General features: G+C 47.4%; 1 protein-coding gene across 1 annotated transcript in view; it reads left to right on the top strand.

The window, feature by feature from the left end:
- Positions 1-20,731, top strand: part of LOC129352937 (inositol 1,4,5-trisphosphate receptor type 3-like) — a 51,859-nt gene that overhangs the window by 26,248 nt on the left and 4,880 nt on the right. Inside the window, 30 exon segments of the mRNA XM_055022149.1 lie at positions 357-407; positions 410-558; positions 1,441-1,561; positions 1,623-1,677; positions 1,744-1,906; positions 2,648-2,806; positions 3,805-3,879; positions 4,228-4,347; positions 4,437-4,558; position 4,726; positions 9,848-10,048; positions 10,145-10,260; positions 12,082-12,217; positions 12,284-12,353; positions 12,356-12,402; positions 13,051-13,176; positions 13,295-13,415; positions 13,865-14,028; positions 14,265-14,413; positions 14,490-14,598; positions 14,694-14,787; positions 14,974-15,149; positions 15,227-15,386; positions 15,515-15,693; positions 16,454-16,654; positions 16,967-17,077; positions 17,894-17,989; positions 19,284-19,412; positions 19,508-19,591; positions 20,569-20,679. Coding sequence (XP_054878124.1) covers positions 357-407; positions 410-558; positions 1,441-1,561; positions 1,623-1,677; positions 1,744-1,906; positions 2,648-2,806; positions 3,805-3,879; positions 4,228-4,347; positions 4,437-4,558; position 4,726; positions 9,848-10,048; positions 10,145-10,260; positions 12,082-12,217; positions 12,284-12,353; positions 12,356-12,402; positions 13,051-13,176; positions 13,295-13,415; positions 13,865-14,028; positions 14,265-14,413; positions 14,490-14,598; positions 14,694-14,787; positions 14,974-15,149; positions 15,227-15,386; positions 15,515-15,693; positions 16,454-16,654; positions 16,967-17,077; positions 17,894-17,989; positions 19,284-19,412; positions 19,508-19,591; positions 20,569-20,679 — 3,596 coding nt within the window.

Consider the following 20,731-nt stretch of genomic DNA (forward strand, 5'->3'; position numbering starts at 1 on the left):
ACAGATGGACCCGTTAGAGACAGATGGACCCTGTTGGGGACAGATGGACCCGTTAGAGACAGATGGACCCTGTTAGAGACAGATGGACCCTGTTGGGCACAGATGGACCCGTTAGAGACAGATGGACCCTGTTGGGGACAGATGGACCCTGTTGGGGACAGATGGACCCTGTTAGAGACAGATGGACCCTGTTGGGGACAGATGGACCCTGTTGGGGACAGATGGACCCGTTAGAGACAGATGGACCCGTTAGAGACAGATGGACCCCGTTGGGACATCTGTAGACCTCTGCTAAAGGAAATATTGCTGTCGGTTCCTCAGCAGTATTTAGAGCTGGTTGTGGTTTGTTTCCTCAGGGAGAAACGTGAGGCGCACCATCCATGGGATGGGCCAGATGATGTCCACCATGGTCTCAACCGGAGGCAGTCCACGTTCAGCGGCGCCGGGCCGAGGGGGGCCGGGTTCGTGCTGGAAGGACAGAGAGGCAGCAAGGATTCCATCGACAATCTGGATCTAACGGTGATGGACACCAAGCTGAAGATCCTGGAGATTTTACAGGTCAGGAAATGATTTATTTAAATGATTCATTCACTTCAGTTCACTAATGATGAGCAGCGTTTACAATCTGCACCAACACAGTGAAAATTAGTCAGTGTAGTAATTATATATACAAGTCATGTGTCTAGTTACAATTTTATTTAGTTTTTACATACAAAAGTCTCAAGGTGGAACCTTTGCATTTGTGTGTTTCTGGTAAGCCGGTAAATCTGACGCACACGCTACATCCGCTAACATGGCGATAGCAGCGACTCCTCTGGGCGAAACGATCTGCTGCTGGAAAACACTTGCTGTGTGGTGACAGGAGTTAGCCTGTTAGCAAAGCTTGTTAGCCTAAAATAGCATCTCAATGCTAAACATGTAGCAGCTAATGCTAATGTCACATTCTCCATTTCTAAAGAATCTCCAGGAACCATCAGAGAAACTCTGGAAAGATGAATTTTCCTCCAATTTCATTATTGAAGATCCTGAAAATGAAACTATAAATAAATTTCAGTAAATAAACAAGTTCAGACGTCGTTTATTCAACAATTTAGCAGCAAAAAGTGGTTTTGATTTGAAAATGTTGCCTAATTTATTGATATATAGTTTTAGATTAAATTATATTAATTAATTACAGAACCTGACATTTTAGGTCCACCACCAGTCATATTATTCATAATATTAATATTATGCATAATATTCATATTATCCATAATATTCATATTATCCATAATATTCATATTATCCATAATATTCATATCCATAATATTAATATTATCCATAATATTAATATTATCCATAATATTAATATTATCCATAATATTCATATTATCCATAATATTAACATTGTTCATATTGTTCACATTAGTAACTGTAACTCCAAAACATGGTCTCCCTCAGTTCATCCTGAACGTGCGGCTGGACTACCGTCTGTCCTTTCTGCTGTCCGTCTTCAAGAAGGAGTTCCTGGACGTTTATCCCATGGCTGAAGCTGACGCCACCACCAACGTGGAACAAGCAGGTGAGAGTTTGAAAGACTTTGTTCAAATGTTGGAGACGTTTGACGGCTTCTCCTCCTTCAGCCACCGTCAACCTGCAGCAGATCGGCGACCAGGCGGAGGCCATGTTTGGAGTCGGGTAGGTGTGGTCGGCCATGTTGGTTGCTGCTTCTGATGCGGCTGGCTGAGGAGTTGCGTCTTGCAGGAAGATGAACAGCGTCCTGGAAGTGGACGACGAAGGAGGCCGGATGTTCCTGCGGGTCCTGATCCATCTGACGATGCACAACTACGCCCCTCTGGTGTCCGGAGCGCTGCTGCTCTTCAGGCACTTCAGCCAGAGGCAGGAAGTGCTGGACACCTTCAAACAGGTGAGAGCAGGAAAACACACCGCTGATTAAATCTGGATTAAATCTGGATTAAATCTGGACTAAATCTGGATTAAATCTGGACTAAATCTGGATTAAATCTGGACTCTGAGGTGGAAAGAGAATAAAAATGAGAACATTTTACCTCAAATTGCTTTTAATTAAAAGAGAACAAAGAATAAATTTTATTTTTATTTTATTCATCAGATAGGATTTTAAGTGTAAAATATTTTACCCAAGTTTTTTAAGCAACTTAAATATATAAAACTACAGACACACAAGTTGTTTATTATTATTATCAGCTGAAAGAAAATCATAAAATGTAAAAAAGCAAATTTTGAGTAATTTTGGTTCATTTAATTGTTTGAACCAAGCAGAAAATACTTTTTTCACTTTTCAGCTTTTCTAAACTTAAATACTGTCAGATTTAAATAAATCTGACAGTTGGGGACAGAACTGTCCCAAGTTCTGTCCCCAACTTTTTACAAGTTTTTACAAACTTGTAAAAAGTTTTTTTGTTTATTTTGTTTTTAAGTTTATTTAATAAAAACTCATTTCCATCCAAGAAACAAAAAGTAAAGGCCCAGCAGGAAATCGTAATTTAGAGTCACAGATATAAAATCATGATTATGATTCACTGGATCAAACCTCTTTAGAGAAACAAGTGACTTGTCTCTATTCTCCTCATACTGTCAGTCCTGACTTCCTGTTTCCTGTTGACCGTTGAGTCTGTTCGGGTTGCAGGTGCAGCTGCTGATTTCCACGCTGGACGTGGAAAACTACAAGCTGATCAAAGCCGACCTGGATCGGCTCCGCACGCTGGTGGAGAAGTCGGAGCTGTGGGTGGAGAAGAAGAGCTCAGGTGGAGGAGACGGGAAGAAAGACAAGAAGGAGAAGGTGGAGGTGAGAAACGACGCATTTCCATTTTCTCCACATCACAAGGGAACATTTCCTTCATTTCAAATCTGGTTCATGTTGAACTGCAGGGTGACAAATAATGTGAGCCTCGGCTTCCTGCTTCTCTGACATGTCAAAGGAAATAAAAACGACAGTATCATCAGCGTACAGCTTGAATAAAACATTTCATATCCGTCCATCGCAGAGCCGCCGCCTCCTTCCTGTTCTTTGAAATAAAACTCAATTTTCTGATATTTCATCTAAAAATCAAACAGTTTCAATGTTACAGAAACAAAAAAACAAGAAGATGTTAAAACGGGATAAAATATGGAATTATTTGCATCTTTTCATGGGAAAAATCAGAACTTTTACTTTGTTTTGATGAAAAGTGAAGCACAGACATTATGATATTATGGGATATTCCCAGAGGAATGTGGTAAAAAGTCCTGCTGATGGCGAAACTTTGATGATGATGAAGAATTTATTTGTAACATTTCATGTTGGAATAAAAAATATGAATCCATGCTCTCCTAATATTATGACTTTATTACAGTTTTGTTTTTAGCCCAACTTTAATGTCTCGATATTTTAATTATTTATTCTTGTATTTTTATGACTTTATTATGTGTTTTATAACTATTCTAGTTTTTTAAAAACTGTAATCTTGTGTTTTTTTAAACCTATTTTAATATTTTTATGATTTTTTTTGGACGTATTACAACTTTATTGCATATTTCTATGAGTTTATTCCCATATTATGACTTCACTGGTTATTTTGTTACTGTTATGACTTTGTCCTCATATTCTTACATTAGTTTGCATTCTGTCTTTATTCTTGTATTTTACAACTTCATTTTTCATAATGAATATTTTTAGACCAATTCTCTGACCAATCAGGTCAGCCTGAGGGTTTCAGGCATTTCTGTGATTTGATGCTGAAATAATTGAAATGTTTCCCTGAAGCCGCCGCGATCACAACCTGCTGTACCCTCTGCATCCTGCAGGGGGCGTCAGAGGACCCATCGCCAAAGAAAGAGAAGCAGCAGACAGGAAACGAGAACTACCAGAACGTCAAAGAGGTGAGAACGTTCTCTTCTGTCAGCCGATCAGACGCGATTCTTCAGGTGATCATTTCCATTGATCACCGGATCAATATGTAATCAATATATAAAATAGAAATGTTGAAATTACATCAAGAATGAATCCGACCTTAATCTGAAGATCAATGGTTTTGAATAATAAAAGAAAATTATTTTTGAGGAAATAAAGTTTGAGCTGAAATTAAAACTTTAGATAATCCATGTTTTATGATTTAGGATTATTGATCGAAGAATAAATGAGGATTCTATTTATGGATAATTTCTTTCTGCTTTCTGATGGTTTCATGTTTGTTTGCAGCAGCAGCTCATTTCTTCTGTCCTCCTCAGATTCTGGAGCGGCTCAATAAAATGTGCAGCTCTGGAGCCTTGAAGAAGCAGCAGCGGCTGCTGAAGAACATGGGAGCTCATAAAGTCATGCTGGACCTGCTGCAGGTTTCCTACGACAAGGTGCGGCGGCCCGGACCGCCACAATAAAAGTACTGAGGCGTGGTTCACTTCCTGTCTACAAATCCGACCTTTTCTTCCCGTCTGTGCAGAACGACGTGAAAATGCAGGAGATCATCAGATTCACTCACATGTTTCTGCAGAAGTTCTGCCTGGGGAACCAGGAGAACCAGGCGCTGCTGCACAAGAACCTCAGCCTGTTCTGAACCCCGGGGTGCGCAGACACGCCTTCCAGAACCTTATCGAGCTGCTGGTTCTGGTTCTGTTTCTAGTTCTGGTTCTGACCCATGGGTTGTGAAGGTTTGTGCTGCTGCCGGTCTAAAGGTCAACAGAGGTCACCATTGATGCCTTCAGAGCAACAGCAGCACAAACACAGCAGAGGGTTGACCTCTGATGACCTCTAGAAATGTTTTATTAATGTCTTTAAAATGATAAAAAGTCTTTTTGCTCAAATTCAAAATCAATTCTGTTAAATTCGGGATGGGCTGGTTGACCTTTAACCTTTCATTGGGAGCAAAACAGCTTTTTGCTGCTCAGACGCCTGATTGGGTTCAGTTGGGTTTGAGGATATGTGACCTCTAGCTGTTGACCTCCAGCTGTTGACCTCCAGCTGTTGACCTCCAGCTGTTGACCTCCAGTTGTTGACCTCCAGTTGTTGACCTCCAGCTGTTGACCTCCAGCTGTTGACCTCCAGTTGTTGACCTCCAGTTGTTGACCTCCAGCTGTTGACCTCCAGTTGTTGACCTCTAGCTGTTGACCTCTAGCTGTTGACCTCCAGCTGTTGACCTCCAGCTGTTGACCTCTAGTTGTTGACCTCTAGCTGTTGACCTCTAGTTGTTGACCTCCAGCTGTTGACCTCCAGCTGTTGACCTCTAGTTGTTGACCTCTAGCTGTTGACCTCTAGCTGTTGACCTCCAGCTGTTGACCTCCAGTTGTTGACCTCCAGTTGTTGACCTCTAGCTGTGACCTCCAGCTGTTGACCTCCAGTTGTTGACCTCCAGTTGTTGACCTCCAGCTGTTGACCTCCAGTTGTTGACCTCCAGCTGTTGACCTCCAGTTGTTGACCTCTAGCTGTTGACCTCTAGCTGTTGACCTCCAGCTGTTGACCTCCAGCTGTTGACCTCCAGTTGTTGACCTCTAGCTGTTGACCTCTAGCTGTTGACCTCCAGCTGTTGACCTCCAGCTGTTGACCTCTAGTTGTTGACCTCTAGCTGTTGACCTCCAGCTGTTGACCTCCAGCTGTTGACCTCTAGTTGTTGACCTCTAGTTGTTGACCTCTAGTTGTTGACCTCCAGCTGTTGACCTCCAGCTGTTGACCTCTAGTTGTTGACCTCTAGCTGTTGACCTCTAGCTGTTGACCTCCAGCTGTTGACCTCCAGCTGTTGACCTCTAGTTGTTGACCTCTAGTTGTTGACCTCCAGCTGTTGACCTCTAGCTGTTGACCTCTAGTTGTTGACCTCTAGCTGTTGACCTCCAGCTGTTGACCTCTAGTTGTTGACCTCTAGCTGTTGACCTCTAGCTGTTGACCTCCAGCTGTTGACCTCCAGTTGTTGACCTCCAGCTGTTGACCTCCAGCTGTTGACCTCCAGTTGTTGACCTCCAGCTGTTGACCTCCAGTTGTTGACCTCTAGCTGTTGACCTCTAGTTGTTGACCTCCAGTTGTTGACCTCTAGCTGTTGACCTCTAGCTGTTGACCTCTAGCTGTTGACCTCCAGCTGTTGACCTCTAGTTGTTGACCTCCAGCTGTTGACCTCCAGCTGTTGACCTCCAGCTGTTGACCTCCAGTTGTTGACCTCTAGCTGTTGACCTCCAGCTGTTGACCTCTAGTTGTTGACCTCTAGCTGTTGACCTCCAGCTGTTGACCTCTAGCTGTTGACCTCCAGCTGTTGACCTCCAGCTGTTGACCTCTAGTTGTTGACCTCCAGCTGTTGACCTCCAGTTGTTGACCTCTAGCTGTTGACCTCCAGCTGTTGACCTCCAGTTGTTGACCTCCAGCTGTTGACCTCCAGCTGTTGACCTCCAGTTGTTGACCTCTAGCTGTTGACCTCCAGCTGTTGACCTCCAGTTGTTGACCTCCAGCTGTTGACCTCCAGCTGTTGACCTCCAGTTGTTGACCTCTAGCTGTTGACCTCTAGTTGTTGACCTCCAGTTGTTGACCTCTAGCTGTTGACCTCTAGCTGTTGACCTCTAGCTGTTGACCTCCAGTTGTTGACCTCCAGTTGTTGACCTCCAGCTGTTGACCTCCAGCTGTTGACCTCCAGTTGTTGACCTCCAGCTGTTGACCTCCAGCTGTTGACCTCCAGTTGTTGACCTCTAGCTGTTGACCTCCAGCTGTTGACCTCCAGCTGTTGACCTCCAGTTGTTGACCTCTAGTTGTTGACCTCTAGCTGTTGACCTCCAGCTGTTGACCTCCAGTTGTTGACCTCTAGCTGTTGACCTCTAGTTGTTGACCTCTAGCTGTTGACCTCCAGTTGTTGACCTCCAGTTGTTGACCTCTGGCTGTTGACCTCCAGCTGTTGACCTCCAGTTGTTGACCTCCAGTTGTTGACCTCCAGCTGTTGACCTCCAGTTGTTGACCTCCAGTTGTTGACCTCTAGTTGTTGACCTCTAGTTGTTGACCTCTAGTTGTTGACCTCCAGCTGTTGACCTCCAGCTGTTGACCTCTAGTTGTTGACCTCTAGCTGTTGACCTCTAGCTGTTGACCTCCAGCTGTTGACCTCCAGCTGTTGACCTCTAGTTGTTGACCTCTAGTTGTTGACCTCCAGCTGTTGACCTCTAGCTGTTGACCTCTAGTTGTTGACCTCTAGCTGTTGACCTCCAGCTGTTGACCTCTAGTTGTTGACCTCTAGCTGTTGACCTCTAGCTGTTGACCTCCAGTTGTTGACCTCCAGCTGTTGACCTCCAGCTGTTGACCTCCAGCTGTTGACCTCCAGTTGTTGACCTCCAGCTGTTGACCTCCAGTTGTTGACCTCTAGCTGTTGACCTCTAGTTGTTGACCTCCAGTTGTTGACCTCGAGCTGTTGACCTCTAGCTGTTGACCTCTAGCTGTTGACTCCAGTTGTTGACCTCCAGTTGTTGACCTCTAGCTGTTGACCTCTAGTTGTTGACCTCTAGCTGTTGACCTCCAGTTGTTGACCTCCAGTTGTTGACCTCTGGCTGTTGACCTCCAGCTGTTGACCTCCAGTTGTTGACCTCCAGTTGTTGACCTCCAGTTGTTGACCTCCAGTTGTTGACCTCTAGCTGTTGACCTCTAGTTGTTGACCTCTAGCTGTTGACCTCCAGTTGTTGACCTCCAGTTGTTGACCTCTAGCTGTTGACCTCCAGTTGTTGACCTCTAGCTGTTGACCTCCAGTTGTTGACCTCCAGCTGTTGACCTCCAGTTGTTGACCTCTAGCTGTTGACCTCTAGTTGTTGACCATTAGCTGTTGACCTCCAGTTGTTGACCTCCAGTTGTTGACCTCTAGCTGTTGACCTCCAGCTGTTGACCTCCAGCTGTTGACCTCCAGTTGTTGACCTCTAGCTGTTGACCTCCAGCTGTTGACCTCCAGCTGTTGACCTCCAGTTGTTGACCTCTAGTTGTTGACCTCTAGCTGTTGACCTCCAGCTGTTGACCTCCAGTTGTTGACCTCTAGCTGTTGACCTCTAGTTGTTGACCTCTAGCTGTTGACCTCCAGCTGTTGACCTCTAGTTGTTGACCTCCAGCTGTTGACCTCCAGTTGTTGACCTCTAGCTGTTGACCTCTAGTTGTTGACCATTAGCTGTTGACCTCCAGTTGTTGACCTCCAGTTGTTGACCTCTAGCTGTTGACCTCCAGCTGTTGACCTCCAGCTGTTGACCTCCAGTTGTTGACCTCTAGTTGTTGACCTCCAGCTGTTGACCTCCAGCTGTTGACCTCCAGTTGTTGACCTCTAGCTGTTGACCTCCAGTTGTTGACCTCCAGTTGTTGACCTCTGGCTGTTGACCTCCAGCTGTTGACCTCCAGTTGTTGACCTCCAGTTGTTGACCTCCAGCTGTTGACCTCCAGTTGTTGACCTCCAGTTGTTGACCTCTAGCTGTTGACCTCTAGCTGTTGACCTCCAGCTGTTGACCTCCAGTTGTTGACCTCTAGTTGTTGACCTCTAGCTGTTGACCTCCAGCTGTTGACCTCCAGCTGTTGACCTCTAGTTGTTGACCTCCAGCTGTTGACCTCTAGCTGTTTACCACCAGCTGTTGACCTCCAGCTGTTGACCTCTAGTTGTTGACCTCTAGCTGTTGACCTCCAGCTGTTGACCTCCAGTTGTTGACCTCTAGTTGTTGACCTCTAGCTGTTGACCTCCAGCTGTTGACCTCCAGCTGTTGACCTCTAGTTGTTGACCTCCAGCTGTTGACCTCTAGCTGTTGACCTCCAGCTGTTGACCTCCAGCTGTTGACCTCTGGCTGTTGACCTCCAGCTGTTGACCACCAGCTGTTGACCTCTAGCTGTTGACCTCCAGCTGTTGACCTCTAGTTGTTGACCTCCAGCTGTTGACCTCCAGCTGTTGACCTCTAGTTGTTGACCTCTAGCTGTTGACCTCCAGTTGTTGACCTCTAGCTGTTGACCTCTAGCTGTTGACCTCTAGCTGTTGACCTCCAGTTGTTGACCTCCAGTTGTTGACCTCCAGCTGTTGACCTCCAGCTGTTGACCTCCAGCTGTTGACCTCCAGTTGTTGACCTCCAGCTGTTGACCTCCAGTTGTTTGACCTCTAGTTGTTGACCTCCAGCTGTTGACCTCCAGTTGTTGACCTCCAGTTGTTGACCTCTAGCTGTTGACCTCCAGCTGTTGACCTCCAGCTGTTGACCTCCAGCTGTTGACCTCTAGTTGTTGACCTCTAGCTGTTGACCTCCAGCTGTTGACCTCCAGTTGTTGACCTCTAGCTGTTGACCTCTAGTTGTTGACCTCTAGCTGTTGACCTCCAGCTGTTGACCTCCAGTTGTTGACCTCTGGCTGTTGACCTCCAGCTGTTGACCTCCAGTTGTTGACCTCCAGTTGTTGACCTCCAGCTGTTGACCTCCAGTTGTTGACCTCCAGTTGTTGACCTCTAGCTGTTGACCTCCAGTTGTTGACCTCCAGCTGTTGACCTCCAGTTGTTGACCTCTAGCTGTTGACCTCTAGTTGTTGACCATTAGCTGTTGACCTCCAGTTGTTGACCTCCAGTTGTTGACCTCTAGCTGTTGACCTCCAGCTGTTGACCTCCAGCTGTTGACCTCCAGTTGTTGACCTCTAGCTGTTGACCTCCAGCTGTTGACCTCCAGCTGTTGACCTCCAGTTGTTGACCTCTAGCTGTTGACCTCCAGCTGTTGACCTCCAGCTGTTGACCTCCAGCTGTTGACCTCTGGCTGTTGACCTCCAGCTGTTGACCTCCAGCTGTTGACCTCTAGCTGTTGACCTCTAGCTGTTGACCTCTAGCTGTTGACCTCCAGCTGTTGACCTCTAGCTGTTGACCTCCAGCTGTTGACCTCTAGCTGTTGTTTCCTGCTGCTGCAGCTGCAGGAGGCTGAGACGGTGCAGCACATCTTCAGCAACAACTACCAGCTGTGCAGCGAGATCTCGGAGAGCGTGCTGCAGCACTTCATCCACTGCCTGGCGACGCACGGACGCCACGTCCAGTACCTCAACTTCCTGCACACCATCATCAAGGCCGAGGGGAAGTACGTCAAGAAGTGCCAGGACATGATAATGACCGAGGTGAGGCTCCACCCCACAGCGCCACGCGCCGCAGCGCTGGCCGCAGCGCCACGCGCCGTGTCCGTGTTTCCTCCTCACGCTGTCCCCGTGTCTCAGCTGACCAACGCCGGCGAGGACGTGGTCGTCTTCTACAACGACAAGGCGTCGTTCAACGCCATGCTGGAGCTGATGGCCCAGAGCAGGGAGGGAGTCGGGGAGAACAGCCCGCTCAGGTAACCACGGCAACCCGTCATCCAATCGGACGTCTACGTTCAAAATGCGGCGGTCGGGTTTGAGGTCATCGTCTGGAAGCATGAAGGGCCTGAAACTGAAACGGGTCGGTCGCTCCAGTCCAGCTGCAGCTTTAATTTCATCCGTTTTCTGCAGAACCAGAAACTTTCGGGTCGTTTTCAGACCCTCCTCCAGTTTCTCTTCACGCGGCGCAGGAACCGCTGCTGGCTTTTCAAAATAAAGTCAATTTGGATATTTTAATGAATGTCAAACTGATGATGGTTTGATGTTCCGATATAAGCTCTAAATATTTTCATATGAATTTATCTCACATGCTTTATGTTCTTTAAGAACCTTCATTGTGAAAGTTTGGGCTTTTATTTTGACGAGTCCCTGTGTTACATGGAGAGGAAACACTGAAAACTGATTCATGATTATAAACATTTAGTGGATTATTATTACTATCATTATTATTTTCATTATTATTATTATCATTATTATTATCATAATAATAATAATTATTATCATAATAATTATCATCATTATTATTGTCATTATTATTATTATCATAATTATTATTTTATTATCATTATTATCATCATTATTAATATTATTATCATCGTTATTATTATTATCATCATTATTATCATATTATTTTATTATCATTATCATAATCATTGTTATTATTATCATTATTATTATCATAATAATAATTATTATTATCATAATAATTATCATCATTATTATTGTCATTATTATTATTATCATAAGTATTATTTTATTATCATTATTATCATCATTATTATCATTATTAATATTATTATCATCATTATTATCATTATCATTATTATTATCGTTATCATTATTAATATTATTATCATTATTATTATTATCATCATTATTATCATATTTATTATCATTATTATTATTATCATTATTATCATTATTATTATTATCATTATCATAATTATTATTATTATCATTATTATCATATTTTATTATCATTATTATTATTATCATTATTATTTTTATTATAATTATTATTATCATTATCATAATTATTATTATTATTATCATTATCATAATTATTATTATTATCATTATTATTATAATAATAATAATTATTATCATAATAATTATCATCATTATTATCATAATTATTATTGTCATTATTATTATTATCATAATTATTATTTTATTATCATTATTATCATCATTATTATCATTATTAATATTATTATCATCGTTATTATTATTATCATTATTATTATTATCATCATTATTATTATCATTATTATCATCATTATTATTATTGTTATCATCATTATTATTATCATCATTATTATTATCATATTATTTTATTATCATTATTATCATCATTATTATTATCATTATTATCATCATTATTATTATCATTATTAATATTGTTATCATCATTATTATTATTATCATCATTATTATTATCATATTATTTTATTATCATTATCATTATTATCATAATTATTATTTTATTATCATTATTATTATTATCATTATCATAATCATTATTATCATAATTATTATTTTATTATCATTATTATCATCATTATCATCGTTATTATTATTATTATCATCATTATTATCATCATTATTATCAATATTTTCTCAGACATGTTCAGATGAGACTTCCAGTCCAGTTGTTTTGTTGCAGATGAAGGATCCTGATAGGTTTGTGTTTCTCTCTGAGGTTGACGCGTTGTCGAGCCGTTCCTTCGGTTCCAACCGCCGACCCAGAGCTGTGAGAGCCTCCAGAACCTTCTGACCCGGTTCTGCTTCCTGAGCAGGTACCACATCTCTCTGGTGGAGCTGCTGGCCGCCTGCGCCGAGGGCAAGAACGTTTACACCGAGATCAAATGCACGTCGCTGCTGCCGCTGGAGGACGTGGTCCGGGTCGTTACGCACGAGGACTGCATCACCGAGGTGACCGGGTCGGGATCGGTCCGGGTCCGGTTCCCGGTTCTGGGTCTCACCTGTGACTGTCTGCAGGTGAAAATCGCCTACGTGAACTTTGTGAACCACTGCTACGTCGACACCGAGGTGGAGAAAGAAATCTACACGTCCACATCTGGAAGCTGTTTGAGGATTTCACCGTGGACATGGCGCGGGTACGAAACCGGGCCAGAACCAGGGCAGAACCAGAAACTGGGGCAGAACCAGGGCAGTGGGGCAGAACCCAGGAGGGAAACCAGGGCAGAACCAGGGCAGAACCGGGGCAGTGGGGCAGAACCCAGGAGGGAAACAAGGGCAGAACCAGGGCAGTGGGGCACAACCAGGGCAGAACCGGGGCAGGGGCAGAACCAGGGCAGAACCGGGGCAGTGGGGCATGGAGTCTCCAAATGAAAACACTAAATGAACAAAGTTCCTCGTTAGAAAATGAGCTCAGAGATTTTACGATATTTTGGTCTTGAACATTTTTATTTATTTTGCACCAAAAAAAACATTTTCAACATTTTATGAAACTAAATTTTCTGTTTCTCATTTATTTAAAAACTGATTTTAGTTTATTTTTGTTGGCTAAAATTATCTTGTATTTATTTATTTATCTCTTTTATATTTTCTTTAAAAGTATTGAGGGATTTTTCATAAATTTATAGATTCATTCATTTTTTATTTTAGAATAAATAAAAAATCTGATGTTTCATATTTATTTTGACCAAAACAACAATAAAAAAAGAAAATATTGTTTATGATATTCCATAATGATCAGGTTCTTGTTTGATTCTCAGGTTTTTAAATTGTTTCTTCTTCTGCAGGTTTGCAACAAGCGCGAGAAACGACTCACCGACCCGGTTCTGGAGAAATACATCATCAACGTGGTTTTTGACACCATCACCGCCTTCTTCAGCTCTCCGTTCTCTGAGAACAGCACGTCTCTGCAGGTGGGGCGACTCGGAGCGGGCCGGACTTGGCTGGACCCGGCCGGACCAGGCCGGGCCGGACTCGGCCTGGTCCGGGCCGGACCCGGCCGGTTGAGACGTTTCTTCTTCTCTCCGTCAGACTCATCACACCATCGTGGTCCAGCTGATGCAGTCGTCCGTCAGGCTGCTGGATTGTCCCTGGCTGCTGCCGCTGCACCGCGGTCAGGTGGAGGCCTGCATCAAGACGCTGTCGCTGACAGGTAACACTAAGCCCCGCCCACCGTAGCGCTCTAAGCCCCGCCCACCTCAGACCTCACCGCTACACCAGGAGACAAACCTGCTGGGTTTGATTTCCTGAAATCCTCGGACTCGGCAGCTTCACATTCAGACTGGAGGCCTTTAGACGTTTCAGAGAAATATTGACGTGATTCCAGAGTTCGTTCTGAAGAAATGTTCAAATTCATGAAAAATTGACACATTCCTGCATTTTTTTTCTCCTCAAAAATGATGAAAAACAATCAGGTTTTAATGTTGACTCCCACCTGCAGGTGGCAGTATTGCTTACTTCTACTCTACTGCTGACTCACCTGCTGTCCAAACCAATAAGCCTGTTTCTCCATCACAGTGAAAAATATGTCTTCGCTCCAGGAGACACAAAATGTCTTTAAGGCCTAGAAACAGTTTTCTGTTTCCTTCTTGGCGTCTCCAGCTAAGAACCGCTCCATCTCCCTCCCTCTGGAGCTGGAGGCCATGATCAACAACGTGTTGTCCAGCTTGGCCACGAACACCCTGAACCGCTCCGCCTACAAGACGCCGACCCGCAGCGCCAGGCCCGTCCCCTTCGACTACAAGAACATCATTGAGAAACTGCAGGTACGCCGCCGCGCTGCTGCAGCACGCTGCAGCACGTGGCTTCTCTAATGTCTCCATCTCGCCCTCCCCGTCTCGCCCTCCCCGTCTCACCCTCCCCGTCTCGCCTTCCCCGTCTCACCCTCCCCGTCTCACCCTCCCCGTCTCACCCTCCCCGTCTCGCCCTCCCCGTCTCGCCCTCCCCGTCTCGCCCTCCCCGTCTCGCCCTCCCCGTCTCGCCCTCCCCGTCTCGCCTCCAGGACATCATCAACACGCTGGAGGAGCGTCTGAAGCCGCTGGTCAACGCGGAGCTGTCGGTGCTGGTGGACGTCCTGCACCAGCCGGAGCTGCTGTTCCTGGAGGGAAGCGACGCGCGGCAGCGCTGCGAGTCCGGCGGCTTCATCTCCAAGTAGGTGGGCGGGTCTGAGCGGCCGCTGCCAGAGGCATGCTGGGAAATGGTGTTCACTGCCGTGTCTGCTCTGCAGACTGATCCAGCACACCAAGGCGCTGATGACCTCAGAGGAGAAGCTGTGCATCAAAGTGCTGAAGACGCTGCAGCATATGCTCATCAGGACCCTGGACTTTGATGACAAGGTCAGAGGTCAACCTGAGGCTCAGTCTCTGTGAATATCCACTGGTTAAAATGACACTAAATGCTCTGTGTTTGGTTCTGACCCGGATGGATTCAGGGAATGCTGCTGCGTAAGGTTCTGCTGCAGAACTACCTGTTCTCCAACAGGAAGGGCAACCAGAAGAACGACCTGGCTGACCTGGGAGCCGCAGGTACGACTGGGAGCTGCTGCTAGTGGGATGCTAACGCTGCCTGTTGCTCCTTCAAAATAAAAGCCTTTTAAAAGGCCTCAGCAAGAACAAATTAGACGTTTTAACGTTGACCCATTCTGGGAGAAAAACGGGTGAAACCAAAGTTCTCCTCAGACTGAGTCACTTCAGGATGTGTTGGTGGTTCAGGTGGCGAACAGGAGCGCGACTGGGCAGCGGTGGCGGCCATCCAGTGCCGTCTGGACCGGGAAGGAGGAACGAAGCTGTTCACCGACCTGGTGATGAGCTCCAAGAACGACAAGATCTTCCTGGAGAGCATCCAGCTGGCCATCTGTCTGCTGGAGGGAGGCAACACGGAGATCCAGGTAGCACACCTGAGTTCACCGGGTCCAGACGGCCGCAGAAATCAACGAAACGGATAAAAACTCCTGTTTGTCTGCAGAACTCCTTCTACAAACTGATGATGGGCGACAACAAGTCGGAGAAGTTCTTCAAGGTTCTTGATGACCGGATGAAAGAAGCTCAGATGGACATTAAGGCGACGGTTTCTGTAAACGTTGGTGAAATGACGCACAAGGCCAACGAGAAGGAGCTGGAGGCCGGTGAGCGGGTTGAAACTACCTGTGATAGTTTGAGGTCAGAGGTCAGATCAGTGCTGGTAGAAGAGGGTTCAGTTACTGATGGATGTTGTGGAAGCGTGGTTCCACCTCACCGGCTCTCCCTGCTTCAGGAGGACTTCCTCTGATGGTCCACGGTCAAAGCATCGCCCCGGTAACAGCCGCCATGTCCACCCAGCAGGCAGAGGAGCAGCGGGAGGCGGAGATGGAGATGGGACCAGCGGTCACCATCATGAAGCCCATCCTGAGGTTCCTGCAGCTGCTGTGTGAGAACCACAACTACAACCTGCAGGTCAGTCAGCGCTAACTGGCCGACTGTGGCTAACAACCAGCGCTAACTAGCCAACTGTGGCTAACAACCAGCGCTAACTGGCCGACTGTGGCTAACAACCAGCGCTAACTGGCCGACTGTGGCTAACAACCTGCGCTAACTAGCCAACTGTGGCTAACAACCAGCGCTAACTGGCCGACTGTGGCTAACAACCAGCGCTAACTAGCCGACTGTGGCTAACAACCAGCGCTAACTAGCCAACTGTCACTAACAACCAGCACTAACTAGCCAACTGTCGCTAACAACCAGCGCTACCTAGCCAACTGTGGCTAACAACCAGCGCTAACTAGCCAACTGTCGCTAACAACCAGCGCTAACTAGCCAACTGTCGCTAACAACCAGCGCTAACTAGCCTATTCCCGGTTAGTTAACAAACCAGACCAGTTCACCAGTTAGTATCTCGTCCCAATAGTGAAGCTGACTATCATCAAGCTGCAGGAATCTGTTGCTGGTTCTTGTTAACTAATAAGAACCGGATCAACAGGTTGGTCCTGATTCCAGCCTGGGTCGGGTTCAACCTGCCGCTCAGGTCCGGTTGGTTCTCCAGCTGGTCCGGTTGGGTCACATCAAACAAGAAGTTCTGGACTGTTTCCAGTTACTGAAGGTCCAGATGATCAGCTGCCTCCCAGTCGGGCCGTCACGGCACCACCTGGTGGTTGTTAAAAGAATCGCAGGGTCAGAGACGAGCCGGATTATGTCTCGGTGATTTTTGTGTTCCCAGAACTTCCTGCGTTGCCAGAACAATAAAACCAACTACAACCTGGTGTGTGAGACGCTGCAGTTCCTGGACATCATGTGTGGAAGCACCACCGGCGGACTGGGCCTGCTGGGCCTCTACATCAACGAATCAAACGTCCACCTGATCATCCAGACCCTGGAGACGCTCACAGAGTACTGCCAGGGCCCCTGCCAGGAGAACCAGGTGCTCCAACACTCGGTCGGACCCAAAGTTCAATCCTTGTGTTTTAGACAGTCGGTCCAGAAGCTAACGGTTAGCCGGCTACATGGGCTCCAACGCCTGGCCAACACATTTCAGGTTTTCTTTGGCTTCCACGGCCTTTAGGGACCGGGTCCCACACACACAACCTTTTCACTGGGAGCGGTCCGGTCAGTCCAGGACTCCAGATCTCAGAGTCTGGCCCGGTTCTGGCCCGGTCCAGTCCAGATCCTGGACTCCAGACCCTGGAGTCCAGCAGGAAAACTGACCCCCGTCGTGGATTTGTGTATTTTTCAGACGTGCATCGTGACTCACGAGTCCAACGGCATCGACATCATCACGGCGCTGATCCTGAACGACATCAGCCCGCTCTGTCGGTACCGGGTGGAGATGGTTCTGCAGCTGAAGGTACAGCGGGTCGGCTGCTCTCACCAGAACGGGTCGGCGGTGACACAAATCAATATTCATCTACGTTAACATCTGATCTGATCGGTTTCAGAAACTTTTAGAAATATCCTGTTTAAAAAAAATATGACAATCTGTAGGTTTTAACTATAAAACACCTGAGACGTTTACATGTGCATGTACGGAGGTCTGACCCTGCCAAAACTGGCAATAAATATAGAAATAAATAAATGGCTTGGTAAAATAATTGATGTGCATCCAAACAGAAAAAGTGAAAACTTTCCAACTTATTTCGGCAGGTTTTGTCCTCCATATGGAGGAAAAGGAAACAAAGAAAAAAATATTTTCAGAAAATAATAAATGTGATCTAAACATACAAATATACACAATTACTTGATAAAAATGTTAAAATAATTTATGTCATTTACTGGAGTCACATTCAGTTTGAACATATTTATTATAAAGTTGTAACTTATGTTTGGCACTAATTTACTAAATATAACTTGGACTTGCTGTAATACAGGATTTATTTCAGCTTCCTCCCTTATGATGAGCTAATTAATTAATGTTTCAGTCAAACAATTAATGTTGATTAAGTTTTACTGTATTATAAAACAACAGCATTGGCTGGAAATCTTTGTTTTCTGTCACATCTTTTCATTCTCTTGGATTTCAGTTCTGATTCTTTTCCTCTTTGGTTTCTGATGGATTTTATGAGACGCTTTCAAAGTCTTGTCATTACAGCTGTTGGCCTGCAGGGGGCAGCAGCGAGCAGCTCTGATTGGCTGAACGCTGCAGATGTTTCTGTTCTGTTGCCAGGACAACGCCTCCAAGCTGCTGCTGGCGCTGATGGAGAGTCGTCATGACAACGAGAACGCAGAGAGGATCCTGTTCAACCTGCGACCGAGGGAGCTGGTGAGGGCGGTCCGGGTTCCGGCCCGGTTCTGGCCCGGTTCTGGACCGGGATGGTTCTAGCCCGTTTCTGGCCCGGTCTGGACCGGGATGGTTCTGGCCCGGTTCTGGCCCGGTTCCAGCCTGGTTCTGGCCCGGTCCGGCCCGGTTCCGACCCGGTTCCAACCCGGTCTGAGTTCTGGCCCGGCCCGGTTCTGGCTCGGTCTGGACCGGGATGGTTCTGGCCCGGTTCTGGCCCGGTCCGGCCCGGTTCCGACCCGGTTCTGGCCCGGTTCCGGCCCGGTCTGGGTTCTGGCCCGGTTCTGGCCCAGCCTGGTTCTGGCCCGGTTCTGGCCCGGTCCGGACCGGTCTGGACCGGGATGGTTCTGGCCCGTTTCTGGCCCCGTCCGGCCCGGTTCTGGCCCGGTCTGGGTTCTGGCCCGGTTCCAGCCTGGTTCTGGCCCGGTCCGGCCCGGTTCCGACCCGGTTCCAACCCGGTCTGAGTTCTGGCCCGGCCCGGTTCTGGCTCGGTCCGGCCTGATTCTGGCCCGGTCTGGACCGGGATGGTTCTGGCCCGGTTCTGGCCCGTTTCTGGCCCGGTCCGGCCCGGTTCCGACCCGGTTCTGGCCCGGTCTGGGTTCTGGCCCGGTTCTGGCCCGGTCTGGACCGGGATGGTTCTGGCCCGGTTCCAGCCTGGTTCTGGCCGGTCCGGCCCGGTTCCGACCCGGTTCCAACCCGGTCTGAGTTCTGGCCCGGCCCGGTTCTGGCTCGGTCCGGCCCGATTCTGGCCCGGTCTGGACCGAGATGGTTCTGGCCCGGTCCGGCCCGGTTCCGACCCGGTTCTGGCCCGGTTCCGGCCCGGTCTGGGTTCTGGCCCGGTTCTGGCCCAGCCTGGTTCTGGCCCGGTCTGGTCCGGGACGGTTCTGGCCCGTTTCTGGCCCGGTCCGGCCGGTTCCGACCCGGTTCTGGCCCGGTCTGGGTTCTGGCCCGGTTCTGGCCCGGTTCCAGCCTGGTTCTGGCCCGGTCTGGTCCGGGACGGTTCTGGCCCGGTCCGGCCCGGTTCCGACCCGGTTCCGGCCGGTCTGAGTTCTGGCCCGGCCCGGTTCTGGCCCGGCCCGGTTCTGGCCCGGTCTGGACCGGGATGGTTCTGGCCCGGTTCTGGCCCGGTCTGGCCCGGTTCCGACCCGGTTCTGGCCCGGTTCTGGCACGGTCTGGGTTCTGGCCCGGTTTTGGCCCGGTCCGGCCCGGTTCTGGCCCGGTCTGGGTTCTGGCCCGGTCCGGCCCGGTTCTGGCCCGGCCTCACGTTGCGTGTCTGCAGGTGGAGGTGATCAAGAAGGCGTACCAGCAGGACAGCGAGTGTGAGGAGGAGGAGCAGGTGGAGGGGCAGGAGGAGGTGGAGGTGTCGCCGCGGGAGGTGGGACACAACATCTACATCCTGGCCCAGCAGGTGACGACACGCAGCCTCCCGATTGGCTGCCGGACTCCTCTGATGCGATTCTATTGGACCAGATGTTTGTTCTGATGCTGGGTTCTGATTGGCAGCTGGCGAGACACAACAAAGTTCTGCAGAACCTCCTGAAGCCGCCCAAGAACAGCAAGGAGGGCGAGGAGGGCATCTCCTCCATGGTAACCATCCAACCGGCCATCCAACCAAGCATCCAACCAAACATCCAACCAACCAAACAGCCAACCAAACATCCAACCAACCAAACATCCAACCAACCAAACATCCAACCGGCCATCCAACCAAGCATCCAACCAAACATCCAACCAACCAAACAGCCAACCAAACATCCAACCAAGCATCCAACCAAACATCCAACCAACCAAACATCCAACCAAACATCCAACCAAACATCCAACCAACCAAACATCCAACCAAGCATCCAACCAACCAAACATCCAACCAAGCATCCAACCAAACATCCAACCAAACATCCAACCAACCAAACATCCAACTAAACATCCAACCAAGCATCCAACCAAACATCCAACCAACCAAGCATCCAACCAAACATCCAACCAAGCATCCAACCAAACATCCAACCAACCAAACATCCAACCATCCAAACATCCAACCAGCCAAACATCCAACCAAACATCCAACCAAACATTCAACCAACCAAGCATCCAACCAAACATCCAACCAACCAAACATCCAAACAACCAAACATCCAACCAACCAACCAAACATCCAAACAACCAAACATCCAACCAAACATCCAACCATCCAAACATCCAACCAACCAAACATCCAACCAACCAACCAAACATCCAACCAACCGAACATCCAATCAAACATCCAACCAAACATTCAACCAACCAAGCATCCAACCAAACATTCAACCAACCAAACATCCAACCAAACATCCAACCATCCAAACATCCAACCAAACATCCAACCAACCGAACATCCAATCAAACATCCAACCAAACATCCAACCAACCAAAACATCCAACCAAACATCCAACCAACCAAACATCCAACCAAAACATTCAACCAACCAAGCATCCAACCAAGCATCCAACCAACCATCCAACTGTCCATCCAACCGTCACCCAACCAACCATCCAACCGTTCATCCAACCGTTGTCCCCTGCAGCTGACCCTGCAGAGCCGTCCTCTGTCCCAGATGTTGAAATCTTCGGCTCCAGCTGAGGTTGTGGATCAGGATCCTCTGGAATACTACGACCAGCTCACGGCTCAGATCGAGGTCCGTTATCATCCCAGACTTCCTCGTCTTCATCTGAAGAACTTTGGAAAAA

The sequence above is a fragment of the Poeciliopsis prolifica genome, unplaced genomic scaffold (assembly GCF_027474105.1).
Source record: "Poeciliopsis prolifica strain line A6 unplaced genomic scaffold, Auburn_PproV2 SCAFFOLD082, whole genome shotgun sequence".
NCBI classification, from domain to species: domain Eukaryota; kingdom Metazoa; phylum Chordata; class Actinopteri; order Cyprinodontiformes; family Poeciliidae; genus Poeciliopsis; species Poeciliopsis prolifica.